The sequence below is a fragment of the Sinocyclocheilus grahami genome, unplaced genomic scaffold (genome assembly GCF_001515645.1).
Source record: "Sinocyclocheilus grahami isolate Dianchi unplaced genomic scaffold, SAMN03320097.WGS_v1.1 scaffold358.1, whole genome shotgun sequence".
NCBI lineage: Eukaryota > Metazoa > Chordata > Actinopteri > Cypriniformes > Cyprinidae > Sinocyclocheilus > Sinocyclocheilus grahami.
In genome coordinates, this window is record NW_015505537.1 from 1,886,308 (window position 1) to 1,897,198 (window position 10,891).

Here is a 10,891-nt window from a genome sequence, read left to right on the forward strand (position 1 = left end):
GAAGCGAAAAGCTGAATATGCGCTGCATCTGCTGCCTACTTATACTCACGCTGTGATCAGCGGCAGCTGGATGCAATAATCGCATGCCAATGTGCATTGGCTCGGTTAGTTTACACTCAAAGTAGATTGGTCCCTCTAAGCGAGATCCCAATTCGTCGGTCCTCCGACGTGACGTCGAGAGTGACCGACTGAAAGAGAACTGATCACCACACAGAATATGCAAAATATCAAAAACTGTAGCTGATAAAGCTGTCCACAGCAGTCCTTAAGATACCAGCACAATAACACACTCAGCAAAATATTGTCTAATTATCGTTATCGATAAAATCCCAGAAAATATTGAGATATAGCTATTTTTCATCAATATCGCACACCCCTAATATATTTAATGTTTTGTTTAGAATTATTTTTTAAAATAAATATGAGAAATGCCCTTTTTTCCACTAGAGCCCCTGCCCCTCAAAATGTCTGTGTACGTCCCTGTCTGACTGCATTATTATTTGTAAAATAGGAGCTTTATGGTGTGTGTGTTTATTTTGAAATTTTGTGCAAAATAAAAGCTTTTCAAAACAAATTCCTTGGTTAAATATTAAAGCATGCTAGTGTGATAAACAGTGATTTTTTTCATATTTTATTTAATACTGATAAAATTAAGCAAAAATATCACTTTTATCACTCAAAAACTGAGGTACATAAGCTCAGATTAATGAGGCCTATGATGAATCAGTTCCAAAAAAAACAAAAAACAAAACAATAAACCAGTCCTAATTGAAAGAAAACAAGCTGACAAAAAGATTGATACCAATATTAGGTGATAATATTGCATAACAAGATATTTTTTTAATGTAAAGGTAAAAAGATTAGGGGTAATAAATGATATATGTCTAGAGATAAGGAAGGTTCCCTTTCATGGGAACTTCGAACTGCGTCCTCTAGGGGTTGCTATGGGGGGGAACACCTCGTCGTGACCCGTGTCTGAAGCATACATTGAAAAAACACCAACTCATTGGCCGGCGACAGCCATGACGTCACTACCGGTGCGACTATAGTATAAATAGGCGCCAGGAGCACACATCCCTCTCTTCTTTGTCTTCATTGACTGTTTTGTTTGAAGCGTGCATTTCTGTGGTAAGAGTGATCTCTATTCATATCATTATGGCGAGCACTAGCAAAGCGTTTAAGGATGTGTGCATCCATGTTGACGTTGTTTAACATCCGATGACACACACGATCTATGCGTTATTTGTTTGGGCGAAAAGCACGCACGCGATGCCTCCGAGGGGGCAATCGGCGTGCACTGTGAATGTTTTTTCCAAGGGAATAAGCTCCGCTCTCGTTTGTCTCTCTTTTCGAGGAAAAAGGGGCCGCTGTCTGCTTCCCGAGATTCAGGACCCGCTGAGGCACGGAGGAGAATGAGCTTGTGGGGATCGCAGGTGGATCTGGCCGATGAGTTTGAAGAGAGGTTTCCCTTTCGCGATCGTTGGCTGTGCACGAGAGTGAGCCGCTGGAGGATGATGTTATTTCATTAACATTGTCTGATTCAGGGGCCAGTGCTCTGCTGGGATCAGCCCAGCAAAAGCAGGAAATGTCTGAGGAGGGCAAAGAAGCTGAGGCTGAGCCTTCCCAATCCTCCTGCCCTGCGTATGATGAGCTTTTGGAAACTATGGATCGCGCCACGGCGAGGCTTTACTTGCTGTGAAGCGGGTGAAGAAATTGATGTCACGAAGTATCTTGATGAACGTTATTTTTCTGGCCATAACTCTCCAGCTCAGGTGAGCCTTCCTTTCTTCCTGTTTTCCATATAAACATTGAGAAGGAATGGAAGAGGCCGTTTTTTCCTCTAAGTCTCCCCTCCTTGACATCTCGCTCGAATGCCAGGGCATACGCAGCAGCAGCAGGTCGGGCTGTTGCTTCATTGCACACGATGGTGATGCTCTAAGCATATCAGGCTGACCTACTGAAAGACCGGGATAGCGGCCTTCACTAAGTCCGGATCTGAGCCAGAACAAACCCAGGGGTCCTAGCCCGCCTCGGTTTGAGGATCAGAGACTGGCTCAGAAGACTAGTGTCGCGGCTCATGCTCCTCCCCCGCCCGTGGGTAGGGGTAGGAAGAATAGCGGGTCAAAGGAAGGTAAGTAAAATACCTAAGCGATGTGATCCAGACAGGGCGTCAGCGCTTTTGTCCGGATCAGATTGATACCTCAGTATCTACTCATTTCCTTCGGGGGTCTTACATCTGCCCTTATCTTCATTTCCTAATTCCCCTGTAACCACCATCTCTCCACCTGACCAAGGTTAGGTGGGAAATTTTCCTGCATTATAGTCTCTTATGCTGGACCTACTAGGTTTGGTTGGTTCTATGGCTTCATAGTGACCATCTTACTGATGGTCCGGTCTAGAGGCTTCTTCGGACATAGTTCCATGGTGGGTGAGTATGATCCATGTCTAAATATATGTATATATAAATACATATATATATATATATATATATACACTGTATATGTGTGCATCTAATGAGATGGTGGTTGTGTGTATAACCCTTCTGCTAGTTTCTTTGCAGTGTTTCCCGGGACCCTGTGTGTTTCTGTCCCTTTCTAGGGTAGGTCCTCGATGGGCACCCCCCCTCTGCTGGGTTCAGAAACCGGGTGCTCGACTTGCAGTGTTTATTTCACTCGTCGATATATGCCCAGACGGTAAGAAAAGCCGGGTTTCGGCTTCATATTTTTACTGGATCATGTGGCCATAACACAGGCTTCTGTGGAAGCCTTCGTGATCACCTGGCGCATCACTGCAAAAATTTCCTGGACGTCCAGGCTGTGGTTACGCTTTCATGCCTGACTGGTTTACCATATCTGGGTCGCCCTGAGGGACTTCCCGATCACCAGGATATCCCCTCTTGCTGAGGCATCGAGCGGGAGGTATAGGTGGCATTACGAGAACCTTCCTGTGTAAATGCTGTCTCGGGCAGTGCTCCCCTCACCTTTGAGGGTTGTATTTGAGCTTGCCTCTCCCGTTTGGCCCAGTACTTCCGGGTATCTGCAAACAGATGCTTGGAAAACTCTAAATTAAATATATACCATATATGCCATATACTATGGTAAGTGCACACGTAAGCTTTGCACACTTTTCTTCAAATCCACATAAGTGGTAAGTGTGCACGTTATGCTTTGCCCACTTTTCTGAAATCCTGTATGGTAAGGGTTACGCGTTATTGACCTTGTTCCCTTTCTCTGAGTTGGTTTAGACCCCGGTACCTTGGGCTCCACTCAACTAGTGTGTCTCTATCAACACACTCTGGAAGCATCGCTCCCCTCACCATTGAGGGTTATTGTGAGTATGGTGTTTCTTTCGAGCGTTAATCCTCTCTGAAGAGTTGGAGTCCTCGCTCCATGGGCTGTGCTCGTGGTAGGTAGTATTGAGCAGTGCTCCCCTTTTTTATCAAAGGATTACCTGGAATGAGCAATGCAATTCCTCTGAATTCGGAGTTCTCCTCTCACATGAGAAGTTTGAGTTCTCTGTTTCTCCAGAGCACCTGGAACCAGCAGCATCAGGCGATTTAGGCCCTTCCTCTACCTCCCTAATGCGCTGGGTGTTTGGCTAGCTTGTAGTACGCTTACCCTTCTGATTTTACAATCACGCTGGTCGAGCCCCCTCTCATTGAGAGCTGGGTTTGTGCTCCCTCAGCCAAGATAAACTACTGCTAGCCGTTCCAGCATTGGAACATGCTGTAGGTCGAGCCCCCTTCTCGAATGAGAACTAGGTTTGTTGCTCCCACAGCTAAGTAAATTATTGTTAGCTGTTCCATCTTTGGAACATGCTGCAGGTCGAGCCCCCTTCTCATTTGAGAACTGGGTGTGTTGTTCCCTCAGCTAAATAACTGCTAGTTGTTCCAACATTGGAACATGCTGTAGGTCGAGCTCCCTTTCGATTGAGAGCTGGATGTTTGCTCCCTCAGCTACAGATTTACTGCTAGTCACTCCAGCATATTAGCCGTAGATTGACTTGATGACTTCTCAAACATAGCGTTTTGGGATGCTTGGGGTATGTAGCCTAGGCCTTTGGCCGTAGGGAATAACGTCACTGACAGCCATCTAACGTCCCAGGGGCAACTCCCATGGCAATATGGTAGAGTTGGTACTTAGTGCTCGCCATGGTTCTGGCATGCACTCCCCTCAGCATGGTGTCGTGGTTATACCGTTCCCCATAGTGACCCCTATAGGACGCAGTTCGAATTTCCCATTAAAGGGAACGTCTCAGGTTACTTATGTAACCATGGTTCCCTGAGTAGGGAACGAGACACTGCGTCCTCCAGGTTTCTTGCCATGCTGCGGACGCAAGCTTCAGACGAAGAAGTGAATGATGTGTGCTCCCGGCGCCTATTTATACTATAGCCGGCCAACGAGTTGGTGTTTTTTCAATGTATGCTTCAGACACGGGTCACGACGAGGCGTCCCCCCCCAATAGCGACCCCTAGAGGACGCAGTGCAGTGTACTCAGGGAACCATGGTTACATAAGTAACCTGAGACGTTTAGCATTGCCTAATGTAGCTCTATAAAATAGCATTTGAAATGTCTAAGCTCGCTAGACACTGTGGGAATGAGGATTTAGATTTAGATTGGGTATTAATAGAACAACTACTTACTTCCCCTTTTCGGCCAATAGAGGCTTTTTCACAAAACCAAGAGGGGACTTGCAACATCATATGACCAACCCAATATTGCTTCTCTCTAAAGAGGTTTGAAAAACTGTCAGATTTCTCACAGGTGTCAATATTACTTCTCAGTATGGAATAACCCTCATGTTAAAGTAGAGAAAAAGCCCTTGTTTTGGGGACAGTGGTTTAGAATCAGAATATGTATTTTAAATGATTTATTTAGTAATGGTAAGCTTTTGTCTTATAATCATTTTAAAGAAAAAAAAATCAGTTAGATAGCCAGGACCATTTCTAGAAATATTTACAAATTAGACACTGCTTAGAGGCAAAGGTTCCCATGGAACAAAGCAAAAATGTTTTAGAAAATATCTATGAATTACCAAGACACCTTCAAAAAGCATCTAAATTTGATCAACTCTGTTTAAGGATTGATGACAATAACTGTGAAAATCTGAGACTGATTTGGCAGAAAGGCATTTATAGTGACATAGAGAAAGATAATTGGAACATAATTTTGTCCTACAGTGGAATGTATATAAAGGAAGCAAGAGGTAAATTGGCAAAAATTTTGAATAGGGAACACATATTCACAATTAACTAAGAGTTTTCACTGAAAAAACTCCTAGTTTGCTGCTTATTAATAGTTAGTAAATGAGTTGTTAAGTTTAGGTATGGGGTGGATTAAGGGATGTAAAGGGATTAAGGGATGTAAAATACGGTCATGCAGAATAAGGCATTTATATGTGCTTTAGAAATACTAATAAACAGCCAATATGCTAGTAATATGCATGCTAATAAGCAACTAATTAATAGCTAAAATTTGATCCTTAAAATAAAGTGTTACTGGTAAATTTATCCAATATAAGGTATTAAATAGCTATTATTACACACCAGTTCAACTTTTTAGAATGGGTTGTATGAAGGATAATAAATGCTGGAAATGTAAAGAAGAACATACATATATTCAACCTACATACAGTCATGCCCTTTGGCAATGTTCAGAGATTCAACCTTTTTGGAAAGTTGTGTTAAAATATCTAGTAAGATGTTTGGGATTTGACATCCCACTCTCACCCAGGATATGTCTGTTAGGAGATAAATCTGAGATTCCTCAGAGTAAAAACAACAAGTTATCTCTAATTGCGGTGGGTGTAGTCACAGCAGTATGTCTAACACTTAGATTTTGGAAAGATATTCAATGTCCTACAATTAAAATGTGGATTGAATTTGTTTGAGAATGTATCCTATGGAAAAAATGTTAGCTAAACTGAATGGTAATCATAGAGATGTTGACATGTGGGAGAATTTTATTCAGATTGTTGCTTCAAAGGATAACTGATACTAGATCCATGTTTAAATTGTGACTTGCCTACCCTGTTGTGCATTATAGTGTTATCTTTGTTGTTTGTTTGTTTGTTTATTTATTATTTAGTTATCACCATTATTATTCTTATGATTATATTCTTATTTTATTTTATATGTTTAATTATTTAATTATTTTGATGTCATTTTTATTTATTAATTTATTATTCTATTTATTGTTGTACACAATACATTTACTCATTTATTGTTGCTTTTTTGTACTAGTATGTTATGTATAAAGAAAACCAATTAAAAAAAAGTAATGTAATCAGCCAGTCAAATAGAGGATGTGTGGGTTATGATCTGTGATCATGTCATTTACAAAAATTGATTTTGTAGGAAGGGATCTAATATTCAACAAGCCTAGCTTTATCATATAATTTTATGTATCTTTATTAGCAAGTTTTCAGCAAGAAATCTAATTTTCTATTGAAATGGGTGGAGCAACTCAAGTGCAAACATCTGCAGTGCAATATTGCATTTTTATTTGTTGTTATGTAGACTAATGCAATGTTTTAATGTGATTCAAATTCATTCAACGCCACTGCTGTCTGTATTTCAGACATTTAAATATATTTTAAGCCAGTATAAATGTAATCAAAAAACAAATATAAGATTATATATATATATATATATATATATATATATATATATTTAAATATTAAAATTAATTGGATAATATATAAAATTATGCTTTTACAAAACCCTCAAAAATTCAATCCTATAGCATTTTACAACAACCTCTTACTGTGCTGTAATCTAACACTACGAATACTGTGAGAGCTCATCATGGGTGCTCTTAGCATACAACAGTAGCAGTCTCCTGGTAATATTAATGTGAAGACAATGAAAACTATAGCCTGGAGCTATAATTTAGAATACCCCAGTTCCCTCTGTGTGTATGTATTTAAACATAGCTTGTGGCAGTTATTGTGACAATTATTATGTTTTGTAACATGTATCATGTTGTGCTATTACTGTGCCTATTCTGTCATTTGTTTTTTTTTTCATTCCAAAGCAATAACAGATTTATGATTAATTAATTAGTTTACTAGCCACATAATCTTGCAGGGAAAATAATAATAATAATAATAATGAACATTTCTTTCATATTGTTTCTATTGTGGTTAAGTGTGTGTATTTATATATGAAGGACTGTGCAAAAATAATGAGTCTATTGTTCTGATAGAGCTTTTCTTTCCATTGAGTAATTCCCTCAGGGAATGTGTATGGTTAATGTAAGTTTATCTGCGGTTGCTTCAGAGTTCAGTATAAAGGTGGGCTTAGGTGATTCTTGTGCGCACTGTTAAAAAGAATGAGCTATAATGTGTGTTCATTCATCTGTAAATGCTGGCATCATATCATTTTGGAAATCCGTCTGTGTGTACAATGAAGTTTTAAAGTGGTGTATAGTTTGGTTCAAGCAGTGAAGTCTACAGAGAAAGGATGGCATTTCAGAGTGTGTATGTGTGTTTGACATTGTTGCTCAGCACTTTGATCTCTTCACAGCTCCTTCAGAACTGTCGACTCATCCGCAGCACCTCAGATCTGCCTGTGCTGATCAAAGAAGGAGACATCATGATCGGTGCCCTCTTCTCTCTGCACGACACTGTACTGGAATCTCCCTCATCTTTTACTGCCGAGCCACATCCAACGCAGTGCTCAGGGTCAGTATGTCAATAGAGTCTTATCACAAAATATTAAAATGCTGCGTTTATGATTGAAACTTTCAAATGTTATGGTGTTTTCTTTTTGCTTCTATGCTTCTTAATGAAATTTTAGACTGACATTCTCTCTCTTAAGCACTTTGAACAGTACCTAACCCTAACCATTTTCTGCAGAAATGTTTTGAACATTAAAACAAATATATTTTGTGATTATTTAATTTACTTTGTCCCGAAAAGGTTTAATTTCCGAACATTTAGATGGATGCAGACCATGATTTTTGCCATAGAGGAGATCAACAGAGATAGACAACTACTAGCCAACTTAACTATGGGTTATACGATTTATGATTCATGCAGTACCCATTTCCATGCCCTCCGCACAGCCTTGGCCCTGATGAATGGGAATAAAGAAGGCACAGGCATTTCAGAGTGCCGAGGTAGGGTGCCTGTTGTCATTGGTGATGGAGGATCGACATTATCCCTAGTGGTTGCACGGTTTCTGGGTGTTTTTCATGTTCCACAGGTGAGTTGTGAATTTGTAATGCACCTGTGGAGGTGCATTCATGTTTTTGAGTCACATACGCTATGCTCTCTCCTCTCTTTCCCTCTCCCTAGGTAAGCTATTTCTCCAGCTGTGCGTGTCTCAGTAATAAATTAGAGTTTCCTGCATTTCTAAGGACTATGCCTAGCGACTTTTTCCAAGTGGATGCTCTTGCACAACTGGTGCGACACTTTGGTTGGAGCTGGGTAGGCACATTCGCAGGGGATGATGCTTATGGCCGTGGTGGTGCTCAAATTTTTAATGATGAGGTGACCAAACTAGGCGCATGTATTGCTTTTTATGAAATTATTCCAAAAAACCATGAGCAAACAGAGATTTCCAGGATTGTACAGAGGATCCGTGAATCAGGAACAAGTGTGGTTCTGGTTTTTGCTTTAGAGCAAGATGCAAGAGCTCTCTTCTTGGAGGCCCTTCGCCAAAATCTCACTGATATTCAATGGTTGGCCAGCGAGGCCTGGATAACAGCAGCTGTCCTCTCCACTCCTGAATTTCATTCCATCCTGCAGGGCTCTATGGGCTATGCCATCCGCAGGGCTGATATCCCTGGCCTGGAGCCTTTCCTGCAACGGCTACATCCCTCCAAATACCCACAGGACCCATTTGTTCTGCAATTCTGGGAGGAGATGTTTAAGTGTTCTCTAGGTACAAGCAATAAGGGCTCCTCTTATAGACCCCCCTGTAATGGCTCGGAAATACTGGCCAAAACAGGTAACATCTACTCAGATGTATCTCAGCTCAGAATCTCCTATAATGTTTACAAGGCAGTGTACGCCATTGCTCATGCTCTGGATTCAATGCTTCGCTGTGAACCAGGCAAAGGGCCTTTCCCTGGGGGATTGTGCCCCAACACCAGCAGCGTACAGCCATGGCAGGTAAAATTCAGTTTATCCCTTCATTTCACCTTTATATATGTACGCTTTGTGACTTAAAATCAATGTTCTCTAGATTAGATAATAAAATTAAATGTGACCACTGTTCCCATATAATGTTTTATTTTTATTTTTCTCCTTTTCACTTTCTGTGTCTCATCCAATCACTCATACACATGAAGCTCCTGAATTATTTAAAGCATGTCCACTTTACTAATGACTTTGGTGAGGAGACTAAGTTTGATGCCAATGGAGATCCTGTGGCCATGTATGATCTCATTAACTGGCAGCTCAGTGGCAACGGGGAGGTGTGGTATGCCACTGTGGGAAGATTTGATGAAACGATGCAACCCAAACTAGTGATTGAAGAGAAAAACATAATCTGGAATGGAAACCAGAAACAAGTACTGCTCCAGTATAATATCCTTATTTATCTGTGAGAGGTTTCGGTATTCAGTGTGGATATTTGTATCCATTTTCTCCCTGTAGCTCTTGTGTTTGCACATCAATTTATGATGTATATATCTGTAGTTGGTCTTCTCTCTGAATTGCAGGTCCCTATGTCTGTCTGCAGCAACAGCTGTCCTCCAGGCACTAGAAAGGCTACCAGGCCAAACTTTCCTCTCTGCTGCTTTGACTGCATTGTCTGTGCAGCTGGGGAGGTTAGCAATCAGACAGGTGTGTCCTAAATCACCTCTGTCCAGCTGATGTTTATGTGTATAACAAAATTAAAATTTTGAAGGATTGATTTAGATAAGTTTAAAATCTGTTTTGCTTCTGTCCACAATACATCTTTATAGTGGAGGACAGCTTTTGTGTTCTTAAAAAATATATATATAATCTTATGCTTTATTTTTAGATGCCTTAGAGTGTGAAAAGTGCCTGCCTGAGTTCTGGTCCAATACTAGACGAGACACCTGTGTCCCCAAGCTGGTGGATTTCCTTTCCTACAGCGATACTATGGGCATCACTTTACTGGCTGTGGCTCTGCTGGGATCCTGTTTCACACTCGCAGTTGCTTTGATATTTACCCTTAAACGGCACACACCCTTAGTCAGAGCTAACAACTCCGAGCTCAGTTTCCTAATTCTTAGTTCACTGTGGCTTTGTTTTCTGTGTGCACTAGCTTTTATTGGGCAGCCCACATCCTGGTCTTGCGGGCTTCGCCACACTGCATTTGGCATTGCATTCTCTCTCTGTCTGTCTTGCATTCTGGGGAAGACTATGGTTGTACTCATGGCTTTCAGAGCCACTCTACCTGGCAGTAATGTAATGAAATGGTTCGGCCCTCTACAACAGCGTGGCATTATCTTCTTGTGCACCGCTGTGCAAGTGGTGATTTGCTGCACATGGCTGAGTGTGGCACCTCCTGTCCCACGTAAGCTCATGACTCGTGAAACTGCGCGGATTATTCTTTTATGTGATGTGGGCTCTCCGCTGGCCTTCTCCCTGGTGCTGGGATACATTGGCTTGCTTGCAGCTGTCTGCTTCGTGCTGGCCTTCTTTGCTCGAAAGCTCCCAGATAATTTCAATGAGGCTAAATTTATTACTTTCAGCATGCTAATTTTCTGTGCTGTGTGGATTGCGTTTGTGCCAGCGTATGTCAGTTCACCAGGAAAGTACACAGTGGCTGTGGAGATTTTTGCCATTCTTGCCTCCAGTTATGGCCTGTTGCTGTGTATCTTCACTCCAAAGTGTTACATTATTCTGCTTAAACCTGAGAAAAATACAAAGAGATATTTAATGTCCAAATCCAACTCAGAAAGAAAATATTGA

General features: G+C 41.2%; 1 protein-coding gene across 1 annotated transcript; it reads left to right on the plus strand.

The window, feature by feature from the left end:
• The first annotated feature begins 7,463 nt into the window (after window positions 1-7,463).
• LOC107548925 (extracellular calcium-sensing receptor-like) lies at window positions 7,464-10,891 on the plus strand. The gene is made up of 6 exons (XM_016229799.1): window positions 7,464-7,684; window positions 7,922-8,207; window positions 8,300-9,118; window positions 9,298-9,519; window positions 9,670-9,793; window positions 9,975-10,891. The coding sequence occupies exons 1-6, from the start codon at window positions 7,464-7,466 to the stop codon at window positions 10,889-10,891; spliced, it is 2,589 nt and encodes an 862-aa protein (XP_016085285.1).